Below are 27937 nucleotides of genomic sequence, written 5' to 3'. Positions count from 1 at the left end.
GGGGACGCCCCTGGGGTGGACGGATTGGGGTCTGCGTATGGACGAACTCGGTGGACTTCTGGCAAAGATTAGTTGGAAACAAATTGTTTTTATCTGACGCGAAACATGAGATGAAGGCGTTTTGCCAAGTTGGGGAGAGGGAGCAAAAAATGTCTGTTGCACAGGCAGCGAGACAAACGGATTTTGCGTCCAGTCCAGAGGACAGACAGTGTGTTTTACAGTAATCCCTCGATTATCGAGGCTTTACGACATTGAGGTGTTTTTTTTAGGGGATTATTTTGGTTTTTTTTAAGTATATTTTTTGTTTAGGAGTTGAAGTATTGATTTTTTTTGGATGATTTTATGTTTGGGAATGTTATTTAGTGTTGGTTTTTAGTTGTTTTAGGGTTTGTTTTTGGGTAAATAGGAAGGTTAGAGAGATTTTTATGTTGGGAAATCAAGCGTTTTTAATTGAATTGAATGTTTTTGTTGATATTTTAGTAAGTATTATGAGATTTAAGGGTTTTACAAGTAAAGTGTGCAAATACTAACAACAAACAGGCGAATAAATTATCATTAAATAAGTAGTAGTCAACATAGATTAGTAGTAGATTGAGTAAGTGGTAACTGAAGTGAAGAACTTCACCATTCTCTAGAATGAGAAAGTGTCTCAAAACTTTTGACACTGCATCTGTTTACAGGAATCTGCGTCTGTCTGGTTTTATTCCGGAATAGTCATAAAACTTACTTCAACATTCTCTAGAATGAGAAAGTGTCTCAAAACCGTTGACCGTGCATCTGTACGAATTTATTCCGGAATAGTAATGAAACTTACATCAACATTCTCTTCTTTGTATTTATTCCGGAATAGTAATGAAGCTTACTTCACCATTCTCCAGAATGCGAAAGCGTCTCAAAACTTTTGACACTGCATCCGTTTACAGGAATCTGCATCTGTCCGGAATTTATTCTGGAATATTCATGAAACTTACTTCACCATTCTCTTGTTCATATGTATTCCGGAATAGTAATGAAACTTACTTCACCATTCTTTAGAATGAGAAAGTGTCTCAAAACTTTTGACACTGCATCTGTTTACGAGAATCTGCCTGCGTCTGTGCGGATTTATTCCGGAATAGTAATGAAACTTACTTCACCATTCTTTAGAATGAGAAAGTGTCTCAAAACTTTTGACACTGCATCTGTTTACGAGAATCTGCCTGTGCCCGTCCGGATTTATTCCGGAATAGTCATGAAACTTACTTCACCATTCTCTTGTTCGTATTTATTCCGGAATAGTGATGAAACTTACTTCACCATTCTTTAGAATGAGAAAGTGTCTCAAAACTTTTGACACTGCATCTGTTAATAGGAATCTGTGTTTTTCCAGATTTATTCCGGAATAGTCATGAAACTTTATTCCACATCAGGCAAAGGAAAAATGACTATAGTACTTTTTTAGCCTATTGACGAAATGACCTCAAAATTGCTCAAAAAATATTTTTAAAATCATTAAAAATAGCTTACATTTATTAAATAAAGCGTAAGAGTTGGAGATAGTTAATTTTTTAATTAATTGAATTTCCTTTTTAAGTTTTTTGTACCTATCATCTAATCGTATAGTCGTTATTTCATGTTATTGTCAAAAATGGGCGACCAATCCCTGTCAATTGCCGTAAATTAGACGTTACGACCATTCCCAACCGAACCTCCCGCTTGCAACGTGATTTACCGTCCTGTATTTTTTGTGTGCGTTTGTCTAGCTACATGAAAGAAACCTTTCGCCTATAGTCTTTCCAAATTTTTTTAAAGAAAAAAAGAACAACAGCGGTGAGTAAATTCAAGTCAAGTCAGATCCAGACTTGGTCTTGCCAAGTACGTGTCTGGGGAGGAGATCTGGTCTGGTCGGTTTGGACCAGCTAGAAACGGACGTCACCTCGGAAATTTATACGACGTGCTTTAAGGGAGCGGCGGCTTGTAAATTGAGCGACGTTAGCCGTCCCTGTTTTTTTTTGTCTAATCTTCGGTCTTTGCTCACTCACCTCTTTTTCTTGAGTGTTGTTATGTCTTACATCTGCGCTGCCCCCCCCCCCCCCCCCCCCCGGCGCTATTGTTAACGGCGGAGGGAGACCAAAACAAGGAGGAGGAGGGAAGTCGGCAGAGGAAATCATTTGGGGGATCTGGGGAAAGCGGGAAAAATGTGGGGTTATTGGGGTAAATATGTGGGGTTTTGGACAGTAAAAAGGCAATATTTATAAGTAGAGGATTTGTTTATAGGCGATGAAAGTAGTGAAAATGGTGAAAAGTTGTGACTTTAAACTGAATTAAGTGTGTTAATGTTAAGTATTAGTTTAATTTGTTCAAATATGTGTCAAAATATGTAGTTAAAGTTGTCTAAAATGCTGTTAGATGTAATTTTTTTAATGATTTAGTGATTATTTATTTGCCTGTTTGTTTGTTGTTGGGTTTTTTGACCTTTATGGTGGAGCTTTTAATATCATATTATAATTTATGAGGATAGTAAAAAGCATTCAATTCAAGAGATTACAGAGAAAAAAAATACCTTTTAAAATGTTGGATTAAAAATATTTTAACATACTGAATATTGAAAAAAAATCGTTAATTATTATTTTAAAAAATCCAATTATTTCATTGCAATTAAATTAATAATTTATATATTTTTAATTTGGATGAGAAAACTACATCAGTGAACAGTTAAAAGTACTTTTTGTTCATCATAAATAAGGGAATAGGATTAGGATTAAAACATTTGTTTAAATGTGGAATAGGATTAAAACATATGTTTAAATGTGGAATAGGATTAAAACATGTGTTTAAATGTAGAATAGGATTAAAGCATTTGTTTAAATGTAGAATAGGATTAGGATTAAAGCATTTGTTTAAATGTAGAATAGGATTAGGATTAAAACATTTGTTTAATGTAGAATAGTATTAAGATTAAAACGTGTTCAAATGTACAATTTAAAATATTTTTAATAAATCAACGGCCAATTTATTAAAATAAAAATGAATATACTTATTTCACCTTTCAACCCGCTAAACCAAATCATTTAATTTTTTTCCTAACAATTATTATTATTACTGGCCAATAAAATACAACAAGAAAACTACAATTGAACTATTATTAATTATCCCGACTAAAGGAAGGGATTATAATCCAGTCTGTGTCTAAAAACAAGATGTCAGCAGCAGCAGCAGCATCACAAAGGATCGGCGCCGAACCCTGATCGAATCATTCTACTGTATAAATGTCGCTAATGGTGGCGCGCCTCTCAATAATGCACGAGCGTCTTTTCCCGTCACATCGCGTTTGCGGCGACACGCCCCAAAAGAGCCACTCGCGTCCATTATACGCAATCCTGAGTGGCTCCGGGGTCGGTAGGGGGGGGGGGGGGGGGGGGGGGGGCGGGGCCTAACCCCACGGGAGTGCCACGCGACTCTAAAAGGGGAACTCGGAACCACCCCAGCATTTTTAGATTTTACAAAATGATTTTTGAACTAAAAACAGAACAAAATGATTAAAAAATGACAATTATTGATTAAAAGAACTGGATTTAAAGCCCTGAATATTCAGTTTTTAATAGATCTAAAACAATGTTTATTTTAACTTTTTTTAAATATATTTTTAGATTTTACAAAACTATTTTTGAACTAAAAACACAAAAAAATTGATTAAAAAATGACAATTCTTGATTTAAAGAACTAGATTTAAAGCCCTGACAATTCAGTTTTTTAAAGATCTAAAACAATGTTTATTTTAGATTTTTTTAAATATATTTTTAAATTTTACAAAACTATTTTTGAACTAAAAACACAAAAAATGATTAAAAAATGACAATTATTGATTCAAAAGGGGAAAAAATATGAAATATAATATACATCTATACTCTTCATTTAAATTTCATCCTAAAACAGAAAGTCAGCACTCATCATTTACTTTCCCAGACCACACAAAATCATCCAGCGGACCAGATTTGGCCCCCCAACCGCCACTTTGACACACAATCCCCAAAATCAAAAATAACATCAAATCACCCTATTTTTCCCATTTCAAAACATCCCCCATCACCTCCAACTTATCCAACCCAACTTTTCGGGTGCCCATTACCCCTCCATACCACCCCATTAAATCCACCCATGGATCAGGGACAACGTAATGATTAAAAGCTAGCGTTAGCACCCCCCTAAAACCCAGTCGTCCTCCCTTCTGTGTACTCCCCCCTCTCATTAACCTCACCCTTGATTGCCCCCAGGACTCCCTTGTGCTAATTAGAGGTAGGGGCAAAAATATGTCTACAACTAGCGCACCTCTACACAACACACACACACACATATACACAGTTAGCTTGTCAAAAAATCTTGCGTTTAGCCTCAAGGCGAACGAATGAAAAGGGCTCGTCCGTCTGCTGTTGTGTTTCATCCGGATGGGTTCAAGCCCGGCAGGTGACATAACGCAGCGCTGTTGATTCCTTGTCAGACGTCATCTACGCGCCACGTTAGCGCCACGTTAGCGCCGCAGACGCCAGGTTTTTTTTTGCAATTAAAAGTGCTTGGAGTGTCAAGATGCAAGATTTTTTTTTTTAACCCACTTTGTGAAGCCTGTATTCTCTACTTTTTTGATTTTTTGACAGAAAAGGATGTCGCTAAAAGATTAGCATGTACGCTAAGTCGGAAATCGTGCTTAGTAGCATAACATATGTTATGCTTAGTCTATTCAAAAGATGTCAAAAGTAATTTTTTTGATAGTTTATTAAACGGCCCATTTAAAAATCCTATTATTTCTAGTTCTGGGTTTGACATAAATCTTAAATCATGAATTTGCATTAGGTCCAAAAAGTTAGCATTAAAAGAAGAAAATTTTGACTTTTATCCAACCAGATCACTACTTTTTAATGCAAAAATATTAGTCTGTAAATATTATATTTTTGATTCCTGATAAAGATTAAATTAGGCAAAAATTTTAAGAAAAAAACTCAAATTTAAAACGGATTTAATTTTTTTCTACCGCGCCATTTTTCCCAAAATTAACCTAAATACCTATAAAAAATTAGTACTTGCAGCTTCACCTTTTTTTTTTCATTATCACTATCTCAATGTTAGATTTTTTTTAAAAACAAAACTAATGGGTAGAAAACTAAGATAAGTACTCGATTCCATACCACCCAAAAATCTTAAAAACAGTGCTCTAACTTTTTAACAACATGCAATATCTTATAATATTTTAGAATAACCTTTCCCAAATTTGACTTTTCAAACGACTTATTTATGTATTTTATTGAAAAAAAAAACACTTTTTGGTGTACCACCACTAATTTCATTAAAATAGTCTTTTGACTTTTTCTTAGACCCCCAAAAATCTTATTTTTACCCAAAAAAAACAACCAAAAAATAGCAAAACAATTATCACCAAACTTAAAAATCTATTCACTGTCCAATCACACAAAAACAGAACATCAAAACACGGCCACATCTCCCATTCCCTCCAACTTAGCCAATTTCTCTCAAAACCCAAAACTTCAAACTTGATATTCACAGCAATTTCTCTCAAAACTTCTTCAAACTAGATATCCAGATACCTCACCCAAAAAACCCCTAAAAACATCCTTACCCCCGAATCCCCCCATTTGACCTTAACATTTCCCTTTCAGTTTCCTAGCGACCAATCTCTAAACAAACACCAATTTTTAATCCCCCTACTGTGTCCACTATTTTCTCAACAAGAGTACCACTTGTTATGGGACTTGTACAGCAAATTGCCATTTGTACCTGGACGGGGGGAGGCTAAAGATACAGTAAAGGTACATGCGGGGGGGCACGTGGATGTGCTTGAGCATAAGAGGGAGTATTTAAGAGCACTTGAGTGCCAGCGTGGATGTAGTCCCCCCTCCGTCCCCGCGGACCGTGGCATGATTTTTCACTTTAGTGGGCGCCACTCCGCGACACGCTTCAACGCTCCCCCTTTTTATTTGGTGTGGGGGGCACACACAATTTGACCCATTTGCCCCCCTGCTATGGCTAGTAAATAATTCCATTGTGAGGGCCATTAACTAGTTAGTTAATGGCTAGTTCGGGGTTAAAGGGGAGGGGCATAGTGGGTGAGGGATAGTGGGTAATATGGTGGAAATTTGAGGGGTAATGTTTGTTTGTTTTGGTGGTTGGAGTATAGACATTATTAGATTAGCAGATGATAGGCTAATTTAGATTTAAATCAAATTAATTGTGTGGTAATATTGTTAATTGCAGTTAATTAAATGGAATTATATTGGCAAGTTGTAGTTTAAATCATTAATTGTAAGAATAAAACCAAAGTTTTGGCCAAAAGCAACCAGAATATGTGCATTTTACATAATGTAATGTCAAAACATAGCAAGTATAAACTGGTAGGTAAGCTAATGCTAAGATACAATCAAGCTAATTGTCAATTGTAGTTAATTAAATTGAATCATCTTGGCAAGTTGTAGTTTAAACTATTTATCGTAAGATAAAATCCAACATTTTTGCCAAAAGTACTTACAATATGTACATTTTACATAACATAACGTCAAGATATAGCAAGTATAACCTGGTAGGTAAGTTAATGCTAAGATACCATCATGCTAATTGTCAATTGCAGTTTATTAAACGGAATCCTATTGTTTTTTTGTAGTTTAAACTATTTATCGTAAGATAAAATCCAACATTTTTGCCCAAAGCAACTCCAATATATACACTTTACATAACTTAACGTAAAAAAAATAGCAAGTGTAAACTGGTCGGTAAGCTTTACTCGTATCTCAAGACGAGCATTTGCCCGAAATTCTACTCGTATCTCAAATTGCTCGTATCGCAAGATAAATATTTGCCCGAAATTTTACTCGTATCTCAACATAAACATTTGCCCGAAATTTTACTCGTATCTTAAGATAAACATATGTCCAAAATGTTACTCGTATCTCAAATTGCTCGTCACAACAACAAATAAACAGACAAAAAAATAATCAAAATAATTCTGTTATAGATTAAGCAATCTTGATTATATTGTTTCTGGACATCTTTTTGTTCTGCATATTTTTTTTCACTACTGCAAAATAAAATATTTAATAAAGTAACCATATTTTCGGCAATATAACTCTTGACTAACATTGTACCCGCCCCTTTAAATAAAAACATTAGCTAACACATCCATCTCAACATAGAAAGCCGCTATTGAGTCATAGTGTTGAACGATATACTACAGAAAAGTATTTCAACTTGATTTGTTTTATTATTATTATTATTAATATGTCCTTTGGAGAACAAAAAATATATAGAAACCTCCTCTACGCTAATACATCTCGCCATATAAACTCCCAAATGCAATAAATATCATTTTTTTTGCCTTAAAACAAGGGAATAGCTAACCGTAGTGGAAAAATTCGGGTTGCTAGGTATCGTGTCTTTCTAAGCGATAACGGCAAGGGGGCTTCTGGGAATTTTTTAAACAGCTCTGGGAAATTCCGTGGATGAAAAAGAGAAGCGACCGGGTGAGACAAAACATTGAGAGAACGATTAAGGTGGAATAAAATCAGCTTTTTAAGCGCTGCCTTTTTGTCTATCGATCAGGAAGCAGGTTAGAGGTCTTAAGAGGGCTTGTCGTACCTGGTTTGTTGTTCACTTCACGTCTTTACAGCGCTTGGTCATTGATTTTTTTTGTTCTTTACAAAAGGAAAAGGGAGGACTGAAGTAGGTGGAGTCAAAAATCGGGAATGGGGACTTTTTAGGGGTCTGGTAGAAGACATTATGTGTGGAAATGGTGTTTTTTTTGGTCAAATAAGTTGGTTGTTAGGGGTGGGTGGAATGTGTAAGGGGGAAAAGGGATTGGAGGAATGGTCGCTAGAGTTTGTGGTAAGGGATAAAAAAATATTTTTTGGGTGAATTAGAGATTTCAAGTTGGGCCTTGAATCCTTTGATTTTCTTCCAAAAATGTTAAGACTTTTATACGATATTACGCAAAAATTTTAGTCGAAGACTTTGATTGGTTGATAACAAAATTAGGAATATGTTTAACAACAACTTTAATTTGCTAAAAGCAGGGGAAAAAATAAGTTTTGATTAATAATTGACAAAATATTTGAGGAATTGGCCAATGGAAACGCAAATTAGCATTTTTTTGGTTCAATTCTGGTACACGAATGAGTAGATTGATTTTTTTTGTTACAATACAATTAGTTTTGCACTTTTTAATGTAAAACGAACTTGTTTTTCTCATTTTCCTATCATTTCCAATATTTTTTTGTTGAAATTGTGCCCCCATGGACCAAAGTTTGCACCCCTCAGTTTAACCAATTCTGCCATTTTTGGTGCCCGACGTTAAAAAACGTCCATTTTGAAAAGCGCACCAGGCAAATTCCCTTTTCAAATGAATGATGATGGATGAATATCAGTGGGGCGCAAAGGGAGAGGCAAAGATGGTGTATGTGTATGTGTGTTGGGGTGGGGGGTGTTGGGGGGGTGATGAGTTTAGTGGACCGTGAGGAACAATGAACATCTCAAAAGGAGAAGTGGAGTGAAATAGATTGAATGCGCCAAGGGCCAGATGTGCGGCGGCGGACGGATCAAACATCTGCCGGCCGGCCGGCTCGGCACTCTCGATTGACCCCCGTCCGACGACCTGTCTTGTGTGGGGGGGGGGGGGGGGGTAGCGGGGGGGGGGGGGTCTTGCAACTTTTTTTTAGTTAGGGTTGCATGTATTGATTAATTAATAGTCAAAATTGATTGATAAGTGTTTTGCTTGAAATTAGGATATAGTAGGGGTTTTTTTCTTTAAAAATGACAGGCTTTTTGAGTAAAAATGACATAGTATAGTAAGGCTTATTTTTGTGAAAAAAAATGACAGTATAGTAAGGCTTTTTCCCCCCAAAAAACGACATAGTATAGTAAGGGTTGTTTTTATATATATAATCAGATATTTTTGATAGCAAATATTCTAATTTTCTTTTTTAGTTCAATTACTTTTATTTTATTTTAAAAAGTATAGAATACGGCACCACCGCAATCCTTACGGCGACAAGCTCAAGAAAAAATTGAAAAAGTGAACAAAAAAAATCATATTTTTCAACCAAAAAAAAAAAACAAAATGTGTATTTCCGGCAAACTAATGTTCAGTCTCTGCCGACTCCTCCCAGTTCAAATAGATTGGACGTCTTGCCCCATCCAACTGCAATTTCCTTGCTTTGATTATTGCACTATCGAAATGAAAATGACGGAAAAAAATCAAATAAAAAAAATACCCCTCCAGGGTTACTTTTACACAACGTTTCGAACATTTTGATGGTCCACGGCTTTTCTTGCCGTCTAAGTTTACCGTCCAGGACTCGAGTGGGCCAGATGGTACCGCTGTTTATTTTGGCAGTGCGTAATCACCGCATTTGGAAGACGCCGCTTCCTGCCGCGGACGCCATTGCACGGGTTGAAGTGTACCAAAATTTAAAAAGTACAGTTGCTTACACAAATTAAAATCGGTATTTTTTTTTTTTGCAACACGCAGGCAAATCCATCATGTTATTTAACATAAAAAACTAAAATAAACAGTTTAAATCTATAAAAAATCGGAATATTCAGGGGTTTTAATCCAGTTCTTTTAATCCATATATAAAAATTTAAAAAAAATATCTAAATATTATATCTAAAACGGTCAAATTTTGGAATATGAGCAGAAAAACCGGACTACCCGGCAAAAACCCACAAAATCCGGGTAAAACAGAAGTCTAGTTTTGTACTTAAACAAATTTTAAAGGTTTGTTGGCCAACGTGACGGCGGCTAAAGAGACAAACCCGAGTCATTTCCATGAGCTCACATCGGCTAACGAAGCATACTGTTTTTGGCCAAAACACCAATCAGAACAAAGTAGATTTGATCCGAGATGAGCGAGTTGTCGGCCATCATTTCACAGCCGCCCGGTTTCTCGCCCCCGGGCAGGTCGGCGGGGCCCCACATCTGTCTCACAGACCCCCACACGACAGACGTATATCCCGGAAATCATCCTCCATTAAATGCCAATGGTCATTCCACCCTTCTTCTTCATTTTCTCTAAGGCATCCGCTATGTTAGCATGCTAGCTAAACCGAGCTAACTCTCATCCGAACAGCTGGGCGAGGCCCTTTGGCATGTTTTTGCCAAGCTAGCCAATCAATAATCAGCACAAGTTCTGAACTCCTCACTCCTAAAATGTCTTCCATGTGCTGTCCATCTGCAGCCATGTTGGGTTGTATCCAAACGACTGTCCTTTCCACTTTTTAAAGATGGCTCCAGAACAAAAAAAAAACACGAGGCGAAGGTCAGGAAGGTTAGAGTTACTCCCAAAATGACAGATTTACTCTTTGCCGCTCATAATGAAAAAAGACAAGTCGGCAGGAGGAATAAAAGTTTACCTGAGGCCACCTGGGTAATGGGAAAGATAGAGCGTGACTTATCCTGCAGTGTCCAATCCCCCCCCTCCTGCTGCCTTGCTCCCTTTCACAGTCAGAAAGTGGACAATAAATCTTGTTTGGAGTCGATTGGTGTGCCTTTAGCACCTTAACAACTAACACACAGCCATGAATTTTTAACCACAACCATGAGTTAAATCAGGTTGAACGGTGAGCAGTGAAACATTCCCAGAATAGTTGAGTCAACCTGATGCTAACTGTAGTCCTGTTTTTCAATTTTCTGGACTGTACGTCCATCTGGAGTTGAGTTGAAGTTGTCGTAAGAGGCTTTAGAAAGTAGTTTTGCATGGTCTTGTAGCGCTAATGCTAACATAAGACTCCTCTAGTTTAGCTAGCTGTGTTACAGTGAGCTAACTTTTCAAAAAAGGCCTCAGAAAGTAGCTTTGCATGGTCTTGCAGTGCTAATGCTAACCTAAGACCCCTTTAGTTGGGTACTCGGATGTTTGGTCGCCTGGACTTTTGGTCGTCTGGACGTTTGGTAGCCCGGATGTTTGGTCGCTCGGACGTTTGGTCGCCTGGTTGTTTGGTCTCCTGGTCGTTTGGTCGCCTGGACTTTTGGTCGCCTGGACTTTTGGTCGCCTGGACTTTTGGTCGCCTGGACTTTTGGTCGCCTGGACTTTTGGTCGCCTGGACTTTTGGTCGCCTGGACGTTTGGTAAACCGGATGTTTGGTAAACCGGATGTTTGGTAAACCGGATGTTTGGTCGCCCGGACGTTTGGTCGCCTGGTTGTTTGGTCGCCCGGACGTTTGGTCGCCCGGACGTTTGGTCGCTCGACATTTGGTCGCCGGACGTTTGATCCAAAAGTCCAGGAGACTAAACGTCCTAACTTTCGTAGCTTGTCCACAGGGTTTCCTCAGTGAATGTTCCATTATAATCGGATTGTTGTAGCATTGTTGTCCAAAGAATCCATGTTGGATTTTCCATCATTAAACATCGAATCCTCCTGGTTGGGTTCACCCAAAAAAATTCTGTGCAGGACATCTGTAAAACCACAGATGACTAATCCGCGGCAGACATTTTCTTCCCGCCGTACTCCGTGTCTTGACGTGAAGCCATTTTTTTGGCAGAAAGACAAAGACCCCAACGTAGCCCTGGCACAAAGGGTCAAAAACTCTAGATGTAGCTCGGGTCTGCGACTAGCTATTTAGCATGATCACACGGTGCAAATTTGAACCTCTCTGATTCTTACAAATGTCCTCCACCCACGTCTGGACGCTACTACTGATTTCCCAGCGGTCCATCAGAGAGAAAAGCAGCAGAGCTACTTGCTCACTGCTCACCTCTGACCCCCTCAACCAGGGGGAGCCAATGGGGGAACGTTGGGGCGTCTTGGGAGCTCTTGGCCTCTGATGTGATGGCTCCAGGCAGTGAGCTTTGTGTGAAACCATCCCCCGTGGCACCTTGCTCGCCACTCCATCTTCTCCATTATTCATACGGCCCCGAGTCGGAGTGGAGAGGGAGAGTCGGAATATGAAAAAAAGGGAAGAAGTAAGGTTCAAGACCTTCTCAGATCACAAGGAACTTCTGCTTAACCTTCCTTGAAGTGACGAACATGGGGATACAGCCATGTTTTTTTGTTTTTTTTTAAAGAAACTAGATCTGAGAGAGGGATGGAAATCAATATGGCTTCCCTCGGGGGAGAAAGGATGGAGATCGCATCCACTGCAAGGTGATTGGTCAATCAATGCCGTTCCCATGCTTCACTTTGCCATTGTGAGAACTGGACGTCCCCAATGTGATCAGTTCAAGTACCCTTGTTTTTTGTGGAACTGTCATTCAGAGTGAACTGGATTTTTTTTTTGTTGAGCATAATGAGGGTCTCGGTTTTCCCGCATTTGGCGGTTGTTTTAACCGTGTGTATCTCGGAAAGGTTATCATAACTATTCTGGTTTGGTTGTCAAAATATGTCCTTCCACTAAAGACTGCAATTCTTCTCTTCAAGTTGTTTTGAAGATCATCCAAGAACGAGTCAAGGGGATTTTTTGGGGGGAATGAAATGAGATTTGACAGTCAAAACGATAGCCAAATGATGAATTATGTTGTTTGAGTCCTACTAGGACCCTTGTGAGGATAAGCGGTTTCGAAAATGAATGGGTAATTGTCTGAAAATCAAGATAGGCGATTTGGGAAGTCCCCTATCTGGTGAGTTGATGAATAATGACGTTATTTGGTGGAAAAAGTTGTTTTTTTTAACATTTATCGACATTTTTTGGTACAAATCATGAACCTTGATTACTTTAAGAAATATAGTAAGGTTTTTGAAAAAAACGACATAGTATAGTAAGACTTTTTTTTCTTAAGAAATAGACATAGTATAGTAAGGCTTTTTTTTCTTAAAAAATAGACATAGTATAGTAAGGCTTTTTTTTCTTAAGAAATAGACATAGTATAGTAAGGCTTTTTTTTCTTGAAAAATAGACATAGTATAGTAAGGCTTTTTTTCTTAAAAAATAGACATTGTATAGTAAGGCTTTTTTTTCTTAAAAAATAGACTTAGTATAGTAAGGCTTTTTTTTCTTAAGAAATAGACATAGTATAGTAAGGCTTTTTTTTCTTGAAAAATAGACATAGTATAGTAAGGCTTTTTTCTTAAAAAATAGACATAGTATAGTAAGGCTTTTTTCTTTAAAAAACGACATAGTATAGTAAGGCTTTTTTCTTTAAAAAAAACGACATAGTATAGTAAGGCTTTTTTCTTTAAAAAACGACATAGTATAGTAAGGCTATTTTTTCTTTAAAAAACGACATAGTATAGTAAGGCTTTTTTCTTTAAAAAACGACATAGTATAGTAAGGCTTTTTTCTTTAAAAAACGACATAGTATAGTAAGGCTTTTTTCTTTAAAAAACGACATAGTATAGTAAGGCTTTTTTCTTTAAAAAAAACGACATAGTATAGTAAGGCTATTTTTTTCGCAAAAGAACGACATAGTATAGTAAGGCTTTTTTCTTTAAAAAACGACATAGTATAGTAAGGCTTTTTTCTTTAAAAAACGACATAGTATAGTAAGGCTTTTTTCTTTAAAAAACGACATAGTATAGTAAGGCTTTTTTCTTTAAAAAACGACATAGTATAGTAAGGCTTTTTTCTTTAAAAAACGACATAGTATAGTAAGGCTTTTTTCTTTAAAAAAACGACATAGTATAGTAAGGCTTTTTTCTTTAAAAAACGACATAGTATAGTAAGGCTTTTTTCTTTAAAAAAACGACATAGTATAGTAAGGCTGTTTTCTTTAAAAAACGACATAGTATAGTAAGGCTTTTTTCTTTAAAAAACGACATAGTATAGTAAGGCTTTTTTCTTTAAAAAAACGACATAGTATAGTAAGGCTTTTTTCTTAAAAAAAAACGACATAGTATAGTAAGGCTTTTTTCTTTAAAAAACGACATAGTATAGTAAGGCTTTTTTTTCTTAAAAAATAGACATAGTATAGCAAGGCTTTTTTTTCTTAAAAAATAGACATAGTATACTATACTATGTCTATTTTTTAAGAAAAAAAAGCCTTGCTATACTATGTCTATTTTTTAAGAAAAAAAAAGCCTTACTATACTATGTCGTTTTTTAAGAAAAAAAAGCCTTGCTATACTATGTCTATTTTTTAAGAAAAAAAAGCCTTACTATACTAAGTATAGTAAGGCTTTTTTTTCTTAAAAAATAGACATATTATAGTAAGGCTTTTTTTCTTAAAAATTAGACATAGTATAGTAAGGCTTTTTTTCTTAAAAAATAGACATATTATAGTAAGGCTTTTTTTCTTAAAAAATAGACATATTATAGTAAGGCTTTTTTTTCTTAAAAAATAGACATAGTATAGTAAGGCTTTTTTTCTTTAAATAACAACAGAGTATAGTTAGGCATGTTTTCTCAAGTGTACTGTGGTCCAGAGGTTAACTCAACCGTCTCCCATGTGGGAAGCCCGGGTTCGAATCCCGGTCGTGACAAGCATTTTCCCTTAATTATTTATGTGTATTTGTAGTCAAGACCTTCAAATGATGACCAAAGAAAGTGTAGCTCCTTGGTGGCGCTGAGGTTTGTACACCTGACTCTCGTGTGGGAGACCAGGGTTCAATTCCCGGCTGGGACACTTTTTCACTTAATTGTTTCTGTGGACTTCTTGTCAAGAAACTCAAATGACTACAAAGAAAAGTGTAGCCAGTTGGTGGCGCAGAGGTTAGAACACAGGACTCCCATGTGGGAGACCTGGGTTCGATTCCCGCTTTGGCTGATCGCTACACCATGTAGGTGAGTTAATGGAATAAGAAGAAGAAAAAAAAAAGAAAAATCTTTTTAATTTATATTAAACACTTAGTCATACTTTTCAGCAAAAGGTTATATTCCGAACTGCCTTCGGCAGTTCGGAAGACAGTTGAAGGACCTGTTTGTGCGAAAGGCGTTCTCGGGTCGGCCTTCGGCCGACCCTCGACCGCTTGCTTGGTCAGTGAACCGCCGACACCGGTAAGCGAACTCACGTTCTCTCCATGCAAAGGCGAGTGTGCAACCCACTACACCAACTCGTGCCCCACTTATACATAGGTGTTGAAACATTTTATCCAAGGAAATTGGGTGAAACACTTAGTCATTTTTTTGACTAAATGCTTCATCCACCACTGAACACTTATTCAGTTAAACACTTAGCCATTAGAACTTATTCTTTTAACTGAACAATTGTGGGAAAATCTTTGCCTGCACTGGGATTCGAACCCACAACCTCAGAGGTGGCAGACTGTTGACTTAGCCACTAGGCCACCACCCTGTGAGAGAAAGTAGTAGTACTTGTACTTTTAGCTCTTTCAGTTACTTGTATAATATTGGGAAAATCTTTGCTTGCACTGGGATTCGAACCCACAACCTCAGAGGTGGCAGACTGTTGACTTAGCCACTAGGCCACCAACCTGTGAGAGAAAGTAGCAGTACTTGTACTTTTAGCTCTTTCATTTACTTGTATAATATTGGGAAAATCATTGCTTGCACTGGGATTCGAACCGGGGACCTCAGAGGTGGCAGACTGTTGACTTAGCCACTAGGCTACCACCCTGTGAGAGAAAGCAGTAGTACTTGTACTTTTAGCTCTTTCATTTACTTGTATAATATTGGGAAAATCATTGCTTGCACTGGGATTTGAACCCACGACCTCAGAGGTGGCAGACTGTTGACTTAGCCACTAGGCCACCACCCTGTGAGAATAAGTAGTAGTACTTGTACTTTTAGCTCTTTCATTTACTTGAACAATATTGGTAAAATCATTGCTTGCACTGGGATTTGAACCGAGAACCAAAGAAGTAGGAAACTGATGACTTACCCACTAGGCCACCACTCTCAAAGATTAGGTAGTAGTATTTGTTGTTTTGTCTCTTTTCACTCCCAGATTATACTTAGTAGTCTTTTGTACCTTCAAGTTGAAAAAAGATAGGTTAGATTACAAAGGATTTGAACCTATGTCCACAGAGGTGGGAGGCAAATGTCTTATCCACTTGGCCACAGTATCCCAAAAGTAAGCAGTAGTATGACATAGTATAGTAAGGCTTTTGACTTAAAAACGACATAGTATAGTAAAGCTTTTGACTTAAAAACGACATAGTATAGTAAGACTTTTCTTCAAAAATGACATAGTATAGTAAGGCTTTTTTTCTTAAAAAAACGACATAGTATAGAAAGACTTTTGACTTAAAAACGTCATAGTATAGTAAGGCTTTTCTTAAAAAACAACATAGTATAGTCAGGCTTTTTTTCTTAAAAAAACGACATAGTATAGTAAGGCTTTTTTTCTTAAAAACCGACATAGTATAGTAAGGCTTTTTTTCTTAAAAAAAAACGACATAGTATAGTAAGGCTTTTCTTAAAAAACGACATAGTATAGTAAGGCTTTTTTTCTTAAAAAACGACATAGTATAGTAAGACTTTTGACTTAAAAACTACATATTATAATAAAGATTTTCTTAAAAAACGACATAATATAGTAAGGGTTTTCTTAAAAAATGACATAGTATAGTAAGGCTTTTGACATAAAAACGACTTAGTATAGTAAGGCTTTTCTTAAAAAACGACATAGTATAGTAAGGCTTTTGACTTAAAAACTACATATTATAATAAAGATTTTCTTAAAAAACGACATAATATAGTAAGGGTTTTCTTAAAAAATGACATAGTATAGTAAGGCTTTTGACATAAAAACGACATAGTATAGTAAGACTTTTCTTCAAAAATGACATAGTATAGTAAGGCTTTTTTTCTTAAAAAAACGACATAGTATAGAAAGACTTTTGACTTAAAAACGTCATAGTATAGTAAGGCTTTTCTTAAAAAACAACATAGTATAGTCAGGCTTTTTTTCTTAAAAAAACGACATAGTATAGTAAGGCTTTTTTTCTTAAAAACCGACATAGTATAGTAAGGCTTTTTTTCTTAAAAAAAAACGACATAGTATAGTAAGGCTTTTCTTAAAAAACGACATAGTATAGTAAGGCTTTTTTTCTTAAAAAACGACATAGTATAGTAAGACTTTTGACTTAAAAACTACATATTATAATAAAGATTTTCTTAAAAAACGACATAATATAGTAAGGGTTTTCTTAAAAAATGACATAGTATAGTAAGGCTTTTGACATAAAAACGACTTAGTATAGTAAGGCTTTTCTTAAAAAACGACATAGTATAGTAAGGCTTTTGACTTAAAAACTACATATTATAATAAAGATTTTCTTAAAAAACGACATAATATAGTAAGGGTTTTCTTAAAAAATGACATAGTATAGTAAGGCTTTTGACATAAAAACGACTTAGTATAGTAAGGCTTTTCTTAAAAAACGACATAGTATAGTAAGGCTTTTGACTTAAAAACGACATAGTATAGTAAGGCTTTTCTTAAAAAACGACATAGTATAGTAAGGCTTTTTTTCCTTAAAAATCAGCCTTATATTCCAATAAAAATCCTCCAAATGATTGTCCTACCTACCAAATGGGATCAACCATTTTGCCCCCCCCCCCACCTCAAAACAACAACAAAAAATCCCAACCTTAGTCAACATGGTCAAGTGCGCTTCCTCCTATTAAGCTTGGCAGCAAATATGCCATTAGCAGCACTTTTTACAAGTAGGCACTCATCTGCCAATTAGCTTAATGTGGACCTCTTCCTTTCCATTCCTTTCCAGGCATGCCCCACCTCTCTACCAGTAAAATCTCATCAATCCCCCCCCCCCCCACCTCCGCCCAGCGCTATGACATACGAGTCTGTCATTAAGCGTCCCAGAGTCCTATTGAACAATGCGGCTAAACCCATGTTTGCCAGGTTAATGACTATTAGCAAATAATTACCATGGCCAAGACGGCGGTTGGGGGGCTTTACCCTGTTTCATCCGGTAGACAACCCACCGCCGTTCGTTTATTTTATCTGCCAGCTTCGGCGTCGCTTAGAATTAATCTAACGACGGCTGTATTTATTAATCTCTCTCGGCGGCCGCCGGGCGGTCCTAATTTGCGTTGGTCTACGTGTTTAGAGGCTTTGGGAGGGGGGTTTGGGGGTGGGGGGCTGGGTTAGCGCTTTTGGCAAATCGCTGACGACGCCGTTGAGCAAATGATGGTCTTGTCGCAGGTTAGGGAGCGACTGTCAGTTCAGACAAATCAGGCTAGTCGTGCCATTAGCCGAGCCAGCTTTATTAAAGTCCTCGGTGGGCGGCGGTTTTAGCTTGGAGGGGGCGGAGATGGGGGAAGGGGGTGGGGTTAACTATCTTATAGTATGCAAGTTTCAGGAGTAATTACCCAGCAGTTTTTTAAGCTTAAAAAACGACATAGTAAAGCTTTTTCTTAAAAAAAACGACACAGTAAAGCTTCTTTTTCTTATAAGAACGACATAGGAAAGCTTCTTTTTCTTTAAAAAACGACATAGTAAAGCTTCTTTTCCTTAAAAAACGACATAATAAAGTTTCTTTTTCTTCAAAAAAAACGACATAGGAAAGCTCATTTTTCTTAAAAAAACGACATAGTAAAGCTTCTTTTTCTTACAAAATTGACATAGTAAAGCTTCTTTTTCTTAAAAAAACAACATAGGAAAGCTTCTTTTTCTTAAAAAAAACGACATAGTAAAGCTTCCTTTTTCTTAAAAAAAACGACATAGTAAGGCTTCTTTTTCTTAAAAAAACGACATAGTAAAGCTTCTTTTTCTTACAAAAAATGACATAGTAAAGGTTCTTTTTCTTTAAAAAAACGACATCGTAAAGCTTCTTTTTCTTATAAAAACGACATAGTAAAACTTTTTCTTAAAAAAAACGACATGGTGAAGCTTCTTTTTCTTCAAAAATACGACATAGGAAAGCTTCTTTTTCTTAAAAAACGACAATTCGCCCATTCCAGGCCTGTAAAAAAAAAACATTTTCTCATACTTTTCCACATCCAATTTGACTGTAAATGAGTTAAAAAAAAACCATGTCCAATAAAAGGTTCAAATCCAACTCCACTTGTCTGTATTAAACAAAAAAATAACACTTTTTTATGTACTTTCAATTAAATCCAATAGAATAGAAAGAAGCCCCCAAAGCCCAGATGGCCATGCAATTTTGAAAAAATAGCGGTTGGGGCTAGAATTTCAAGTCATATACCTCCAGGCAACAAAAAAAAAAAAATGCAACTCCAGTGTACACACACACAGAATGAAAGTGTAAAATGTTTTTTAATGTATATTTAACAACAAATACCCTGGTGACTATTGATGTTTGGTCTCAGAAGAATAGTCTTCTCTCTCATATCTGAGGGCATGAAATCAAACCTCTCATACTTACTTTTCAGTTTCTATTCTTCCTTCGCGTCTCTTTCAATTTTTCTCTTTAATTTTTTATTTTCAGGCCTTTTCCTTAAGGGGCCCTTTGTGCTTTGCTATGTTGATTTTTCTTCTTATTTTTTTTGGTGCGCTGTGGTCGCCATTTATGTTTAAAAGACGCCAAGAGCGAGGAAGGCGTGTTTTGGTTGTGACTACCGTATTTTCACGACTATAAGGCGCACCACATTATAAGGCGCACCCTCAATTAATGACATTTTTTCCATATATAAGGCGCACTGGATTATAAGGCGCACTGTGTCTATTTTGGAGAAAATTTAAGACTTAAGTGCGCCTTATAGTGGTGAAAATACGGTAATTGCTATTGACTTCCAGGTATGAAGCACACTACTTTACAGTCACCTCTAGAGCCAGCCATTGTTGATATTTTGGATTTTTTTGTATAAAATCTTGCAGTGGGGGAGGAGCTATATGATGGAAGATTTTGTAAACTAAGATGGCTGATCTGCATATTTAACAGTATTGTTTCAGTTCAGGCGTTTGTTTTTTTTAAATATCCAACAATGGTAATTTTTGGTTTTCTATTTTTTCCCATATATAAGGCGCACTGGATTATAAGGCGCACTGTGTATTTTGGAGAAAATTGAAGACTTTTAAGTGCGCCTTATAGTCGTGAAAATACGGTAATTGTGTGGCGTCGTGTAATGGACTATAAATGTAGACTATGTAAAGTAAGGCATTTTTGAAAGAAAAACTTACTATACATGGTCTTAAAAAATATGAGTCTTTTCAAGACCTGTGTAAGCTCTTGTTGTTTGACAATGAAAAATCTGCTAATCTTCCAACTGGGGATGCGATCTACAATTTGGAATAGAATTCAAGTCCCAGTGGAGAAATTTGAACTCTTCCCAAGCATTTTAGAAGATAAATGCACCGATTGGAAGCGTCAAAAAAAAAGCACATTTGTCACTTAGTATTTAGATCTCAGGTTAGTGCAGAGCCACCATCGACTCCCTTCAACTTTTTCCTTCTCTTTCGCACGTTTTTTAGAGGATTTAAGGGCGCGGTGTTTTGTGGACGAGGTCAAACACGAGATGTTTTTTGGGTGATTTCAACTTTTGTTTTATTTTAAAGGTTGTTGAGTTCCAAAACGTCTAAAAAAAACTGTCAAATGAAGAACTTACAGACCTTTTAGAGTTACCCTGAGAACGCATCGTTTTGTGAAAAGGGTCAAATATGAGATATTTTTTTGGGTGATTTCAACTTTTGTTTTATTTTAAAAGCTGTTGAGTTCCAAACGTCTAAAAAACCTGTCAAATGGAGGACTTACAGACCTTTTAGAGTATAAAAAAGCGCAAATAGCCCAAAAAATGCAAAAAAAAAAAGCCCAAAAATTGCCCAAAAAAACGTTTTTTCTTCAAAAATTTGAATTTTTCTCCATTATTTCATTAGGACGCCGCAGGCAAGGTACTAGACCGCTGGACTTACAGACCTTTTGGAGTTACCTTGAAAACGCGGCGTTTTGTGGGCGGGGGTCAAACACGAGATATTTTTTGGTTGATTTCAACTTTTGTTTAATTTCAAAAGCAGTTGAGTTCCAAATGTCTAAAAAACCCGGTCAAATGAAGGTCCTCCAGACCTTTTAGAGTATAAAAAATGTGCAAATAGCCTTAAAAAATGCCAAAAATACCCCAAAAACGCCTAAAAAAACGTTTTTTCTTCAAAAATGTAAATTTTTCTCCACCATTTCCTTAGGACGCCGCCGGCAAAGTACTAGACCGCTGGACCATCATGTCCCGGGAAGAAGAAATCATCACCCTCCAGCAATTCTTACGTTTTGGCGAAACCAAATCCATCGTGGAACTGATGGCCATCCAAGAGAAAGAAGGCCAATCTGTCACCGTCCCCTCCGCCAAAACCGACTCCGGAATAAGAACCTTCATCGAGAGCAACAATCGAACACGTAGCCCTGGTCTTCTAACCCACTTAGAAAACAGTAGTCCATCCAGCATCCACCATTTTGAGAACATCCCCAACAGTTTAGCCTTCTTGCTTCCCTTCCAATACATCAACCCAGTCTCCGCCCCTATGTTAGGCTTACCACCTAACGGTCTACCCATGGAACAATCAAACCTCCGTTTGAGGGAACCTAGCTTACCCAATCAAGTGGAACAAGTAGAAACCAGTGAATCTGACGTCTCCCTTTCGCCATTCCGCGGCGGCCAGAGCCCCGGACGAGGGGCGTTGGGTGTCTTAAGTGGAAACGGCGAACCCAAAAGCGAACCTAGCAACAGGGGGTCCCCTATCTCGCCAACTCCGTCCCTCCAGCAAGCTCAACAACAAACCCAGCAACCACATTCGATCCAACACCCCTCCCAGACTCCGTCCCAACCGGGCAGTACTTTAAGTGAGCACCAAGTCCACCACCATTTTGTCAAAGAGGAACAATCCAAGTCCATTACCCATACTTCCTTCTCCTCTAAAATGCACCGTATGAGGCGTATGGGTTCCACATCCCGCAAAGGTCGAGTTTGCTGCAACTCTTGCGGCAAAACCTTCTACGATAAAGGCACGTTGAAGATCCACTACAACGCTGTACACCTGAAAATTAAACACCGGTGCACCATCGAGGGTTGCAACATGGTCTTTAGCTCACTACGGAGCCGGAACCGCCATAGCGCTAACCCGAATCCACGACTCCACATGCCCATGCTACGCAACAACCGTGACAAGGACCTGATCCGGGCTACCTCCAATTCGGGGACTCCAGTCATCTCCAGTGCTAAAAATGGCGGTTTCTCATTGACCAGTCCTGGCAGACCACCATTAGGCTTTACCACGCCCCCTATGGACCCCATGCTGCAATCCCCACTACAAAGCCCGCTAGTTTTCCCCTCCCTCAAATCCGTACAGCCGGTTCAACCCGTCCCACCCTTCTACCGCACACTACTCTCCCCAGCAGACCTGGTTAGTCCACCCGTCTCGCTACCCACTAGCCCTATTTTGCCCACCGCTACCAATAGCACGGCGCTAATGGACCAACAACAACAGATGCTAGCCGCCGCCGTGGCGTCACACAACAACCTCCACGAAATGGGGTCCGTCCTCCACGGTGTCAACCCCTCGGGTGGTCACCGGGAAACCCCAACAGCCGACCCGGCTCCTAAGAAAAAACCCCGAAAGTCTAGCATGCCGGTTAAAATCGAGAAGGAAGTTATCGATGTAGCCGACGACTACGAGGACAAAGACGAGGACGAAGACGACCACCGCGTAGACCATAATCACCACCATCATCATCATTCGTCACTCCTTCACAACGCACACCTCAAAATGAACGGTAACTACGTCAACAACAACAACAACGGGATGACGGGTAACCACAGTGGCGGTAGTGTCCCACAATCGCCATCCCAAGACGAAATGAGTCCCGGCATTAACTTGCGTGGCATGATGAGACAAAGCGAAGACGAATGCCGCGAATCCGGACTCGGCGGCAAGGACGACGGGGGTGTCGGAGGCGATCTCCGCGGCATGGACAGCTACACCTCCGAAGACCAAGACCACGAGAGAGACTTTGAGAACGAATCGGAAACCTCCGACTCCAAGATGTATTACCGTGACGAAATGATGGACGTAGATGAACGCCAGCAGAAACACCTCAAAGGGGTCAAAGGTCACGAAGACGACGGCCGGGAAGAAGGCCACTTGAGGAAAGAAATGGAAGCCAAGACCCGCCTATCGCCACCCCCCCACCAGACGTCCCTAAAGATCAAGGAAGAACTCAACGACCCCACTTATGACATGTTTTGCATGAGCCAATATGGCCTCTACAATGGCGGCATGGCGGCGGCAGCGGCCGCCGCCGCTAGCATGGCCGCCCTACACGAGAGTTTCATCTCTTCCATGGGTTATGGCGCCAGCCCGCCCAAATTCCCTACGTCCCACTCGCCGGATGGGGATCCGTGTTCGAGCCCCGACCCCAAGATTTGCTACGCCTGCAAAAAGAGCTTCAAAAGTTCGTACAGCATGAAACTGCACTACAAGAACGTCCACCTCAAAGAGATGCACGTGTGCACTGTGGCCGGCTGTAACGCCGCCTTTCCTTCCCGGCGGAGTCGAGACAGGTGAGCGCTTGCACGGTACTCGCTCAGCTACATCTAACTATTTCATAGTACTTTCATGAGTAGGAGTATAGTAATACTAACCTGAACTAACTCCAATGGCAGAATACTGGAGAATACTATATTTACCACCCTTTAAATATTAAATAATCAGTTGACAAATAACTTTGGAGTACATTTTCTGGTGGTTTCGTTTTTATTTCAACTTTTTTAGCGTTTTCGGAGAAGAAAATGGTGAATTTCATGATACGCAAAATTTGACAAAAAATACTTTTTATGTACTATTTTTCTTTTATGTATATTTTTTTCACGACTAGAGGCACACTTAAAAGTCTTAAATTTTCTTCAAAATAGATTTAGAATCCAGTGTGCTATATATATGGAAATAAAATACAATAAAATACAATGTGTCATTCATTGAGGGTGCTGCGCCTTTAAATGTGGTGCACCTTATAGTCGTGAAAATACGTTAGATAAAATGTCTCCCAACAGAATAAGACAAAACCTTTGTAATCATAACATATTTAAATAAAGTTACCACCTACAGTAGCTGAAAAGTTTTTTAGCATGCTCGAAGAAAAAAATTATGAATTTCATGATAGAATAAATTTGACAAAAAATATGTTTTTTATGTAGTAGCTTCTATTTTTCCTCTTTTATATAAATATATAAAATGTATCACAACAGAATAAGACAAATCATTTGTAATCATAAAATATTTAAATAAAGTTTCTACCTAAAGTAGACAAGCTAGCTTGTCATAAAGACAAAATAAGACAGTGTTTGTATTCATAACATATTTAAATAAAGTTTCAGCCTACAGTAGCTAACAAGCTAGCATCTTATAATAAAAAGCCAACATTAGCATGAACGATTAACTGAGCTAAATACTGTAATTCCCAAATAAATCATGTCAAAAAATTAACCACTAATAACAGAAAAACAAATAAAGACAAAATCTGGGTTCTTCGAAAAAGATATCTAATGATCAAATCTAAATATCAAATTAAATTCCCTCACATTTGTAGCATCTGCTCGTTATTAAAAAACCTAAAGAAACTAAATTAATTCGGGGACATCTGCTCCCATTCAAATTCCATCCCCAAAAAATCGGACTCCGGCACCTAACAAACCCGCGAACATCGAGCCTCCGGCTGCCATTTTGTTTACCTACCGCCCTGTCACGAAAAGGTGAAAGCTTACGCATTAGCATTGACATCTGTTAGTCAAACCGGCGCATTTATTAGCGCATAGCGAACCCGGGTTAACACGTAGCGGGACCCGCCGCGGGTGTGCGTGTGTTCACCGTAGCGGCGCGGAAAATCTGTTGCCCCGGGCTAGCTTGCGCTTACGAACAGAATACAAAACGGCGTCTTAATAAAAGCAAGTGACCTTTCGCTATTGGGATGACGTCACCAAGCGCTAGGTGGCTAACGTACCACAGTGGGTGGTAAAATCCCTCGAAAATATGAGCTCCATTACTCTAAATACGCAAAAATGGCGTCCCTGGACGGCGTGCTAATGACATAATGCACATTTGAGCGTAACGACGGTAATAAAAGGGCGACGCGATAAGCTCGTTTTCATAAAAGCCATTTAAGGCTTAGGAAATTAGGACGAGTTGACATAACATGGCCGCTTATTACTTTTAAGGGAGACGAATCGGGTTCCGTTCTGCTAGCCGCTAATTTTATTTACGGCCAATTGCGTGGCAATAACGGCTAATTGGCACTTGTTTCTGCCGCTCTGCCTCGACGATTAATACGGAGGGTCGGCTGGATGGGATGGAAATGTGAGGCTAGGAAATATGTTAGCAAAGCGTTATTAGCATGTATGGAAATGTCATTAAAAAATACTAAAAAAATAACATTTTTATAAAGGATTATCAAGTAGATACTGTCATTTTTGGACTATAAAGTGATCATTTTCTGTACTGCCTATGCTCACAGGGGTGTCGGAGCTTATCCTAACTGACTAGCCAACAGCCAATCACATCGCTACTTTTTACAGTGGACTTTTATGATACAGATTACAGTAATACCTCGATTATCACGTTTTTGCTAATTGCGGATTCAATACTTTGTTTTTTTCCCTGCTATTAATTATGAAAAAATATGTATATATATATATTTCTTTTAATCATAAAAATTTAAAATTCATGCTGAAACTTGTAAGTGGAAGCTACTTTTGCTATTAGGACTCAGGACTGAAGAAAAATAAATAAATAAAAGTTATAATAGGGGTCGTAACCCTAGTTTGTGATTTTTTGAGGGATTACTGTAATACGACTGTATTTTTCTATAAAAAATAAAAATGGCTCTCAATAGGAAAAATTATTGCTTCATAGGCATTTAAAAAAAAAACAAATCTTTATAATTTTTGAATAAACGGGTTCAATTTTGACCTAAAAAATTTCATATTTTGATCAAATGGAAAGTGACAATACATTCCAATCAAAAATAATTTAGTAGAAAATGTTCAAATACAACAAAATATGACTTAAGTATATTTTTTTCAAAGTATATGAAAAATAATTTAGTATATTTCATGTAACATATTTATTTATTCTCTATTTTATTAAGGTTTTCACCTTCTCACTACTACAAGTGAATTTCCCAAGTACATGATTTATACCGTCTAATATAATCTAATTTAATCTAAAACAAGATTTGCTAGCCTAACCAATTCAGGTCTTTTTTTTTCGCCCACCGCCACCACCGCGCTAAAGAGATGACTGTCTTACCGCAGGGAGTTAAAAGGAACGACAGCGTGTGATTAAGTGCGGCAAGCGGCCATCATTATTAGAGCCGTTAATGGAGACACGGGTTATTCATCTCATTTTAATTTTGCATATTTTTAGCCTTGGCTCAGGTACTTGAACCCGTTCCTTTCATGCAGACTTTGTCCCTTGATGCTTAAACGGTGAGAGAGGGAAGGTTAATTATGTTGGAGAGTTCAGCCTTTTTCAAGTTGGAATCTCATCGTTTTATTCTAAGTTAGCGGCTAAATATGTATTCTTTTTTTATTTTATTATTAGCATTATTTTTTTCTTTTTTACATGATCATAAAAATGGATTTTATAGATAATAAGTGGGAAAATATGCACAAAAAAGGAATAAATAATCGGATTTTAGGAGATTTTTTTTAGTTTTTGAGTGATTTTGTGATAAAAAAAAAATGATTTTTTTTGTAGAAATATTAATAATTCTGAATTTTTGTAAAAAAAATGGATAAAAATGGATTTTATAGATAATAAGTGGGAAAATATGCACAAAAAAGGAATAAATAATCGGATTTTAGGAGATTTTTTTAGTTTTTGAGTGATTTTGTGATAAAAAAAAAATGTTTTTTGTAGAAATATTAATAATTCTGAATTTTTGTAAAAAAAATGGATAAAAATGGATTTTATAGATAATAAGTGGGAAAATATGCACAAAAAAAGGAATAAATAATCGGATTTTAGGAGATTTTTTTAGTTTTTGAGTGATTTTGTGCTAAAAAAATTTTTTTGATTTTTTTGTAGAAAATTAATAATTCTGAATTTTTGTTCAAGTCATGTCTGTCTTTCTTGCAATTTTTTAAAGAATGTTTTGTGAGCCTGTGTTTATCGGGAAATTGCTCAAAAATTGAAAACTAGCTTTATTTAAGTATTTATTTTTCTTAAAACATGCTTTTTCTTGAAAAAAATGTAACATTACAAGACGAGTTATATATATTTTTCCATACTAATGAATTTTTTTCACCTAATTTTGGACTTTCTACACCCCCAAAAAACTTTCCACCCAAAACAAGACAATGGTGTCCTCAAAACACAATTAATATTTTTTACGGAGTTACTAGTCTGAGCTTATTAGCAGTGAAGGTGTTGTCATATTCATTAAAACCCCCAAAATACATCTACCAAAAAAAAAGCCTGCTTACCTTATCATCATCCTCTTCTCCAACCTAAAAAACACACCAAAAAAAACACATTTTAATCCCATTTTCCAACACAAAAAACACAATAATTTAAACAAGCACCCCCCCTTTTTGACAAAAAACACGTGAAATCGGAATAAAAAGATTTCTGCCGCGTTTTACCGATGGATGGGTTGTCGGGGGGGGCGCTATTCCTGGCGTTTTGATGCAAAAGGGTCCCTTAAATGAATGTATTTTTACCTCTTGCAGGACGGATAGGGAAGTAAATAATTAAAGGAAAGGGACCCTTTTTGACTGCACCAACCCTGCCACTGCTGGTAAGCTCTACTTATCCATTGTAACTCCATACAGTATGTGCTCCTCCCCCTTTTTCATACATTTTTTTTGCTAAGGATTTCCCTTTTTTTTGCTCACCTCACTGCATGGAAAAAAACAACCTTTTATGTAAAAAAAAAGGTGTTTTGCATACTATTTTAATTTGGTGTAATGCTGGGTTTTCTGTCTACTGCGGTTTTTGTGTAAAAAAGTGTGTAAAAAAAGGGGAAAAATATGTTTTTTTTTAATTCCGAGCATTTTTTGCACCCCTTTTTTGGCATGGCTTTTGTATGCTTTGTGATTTTGTCATTTTTTTAAGATAAATAGGAAACTGTAAATGTTGGGATAAAAGTGGCATGATTTGCCGTTT

The 27937-nt window shown here is 37.4% G+C and overlaps 1 protein-coding gene and 1 long non-coding RNA gene across 4 annotated transcripts in view; one reads left to right on the top strand and one right to left on the bottom strand.

Annotated features, from left to right (window-relative positions):
• bnc2 (basonuclin zinc finger protein 2) overlaps positions 1-27937 on the top strand; it is a 151384-nt gene that overhangs the window by 120929 nt on the left and 2518 nt on the right. For 2 of the 3 annotated variants that reach the window (XM_077719572.1, XM_077719573.1), the window contains exon 5: positions 20969-23337. In XM_077719572.1, coding sequence (XP_077575698.1) covers positions 20969-23337 — 2369 coding nt within the window. Of the gene's footprint in view, positions 1-20968; positions 23338-27501; positions 27570-27937 lie in introns of all 3 variants that reach the window. The other variant, XM_077719574.1, reaches the window with a different exon arrangement.
• The window catches only part of LOC144198521 (uncharacterized), a 96221-nt gene continuing 70359 nt past the window's right edge, over positions 2076-27937 (bottom strand). The window contains exons 6-8 of the long non-coding RNA XR_013326731.1: positions 27256-27279; positions 15746-15835; positions 2076-2159 (exon numbers count right to left, since the gene is read on the bottom strand). This is a non-coding gene — a long non-coding RNA (uncharacterized LOC144198521). The remainder of the gene's footprint in view (positions 2160-15745; positions 15836-27255; positions 27280-27937) is intronic.

The sequence above is a fragment of the Stigmatopora nigra genome, chromosome 6 (genome assembly GCF_051989575.1).
Source record: "Stigmatopora nigra isolate UIUO_SnigA chromosome 6, RoL_Snig_1.1, whole genome shotgun sequence".
In the NCBI taxonomy this organism is placed as follows: domain Eukaryota; kingdom Metazoa; phylum Chordata; class Actinopteri; order Syngnathiformes; family Syngnathidae; genus Stigmatopora; species Stigmatopora nigra.
This window is presented reverse-complemented; position numbering and strand designations above follow the sequence as displayed.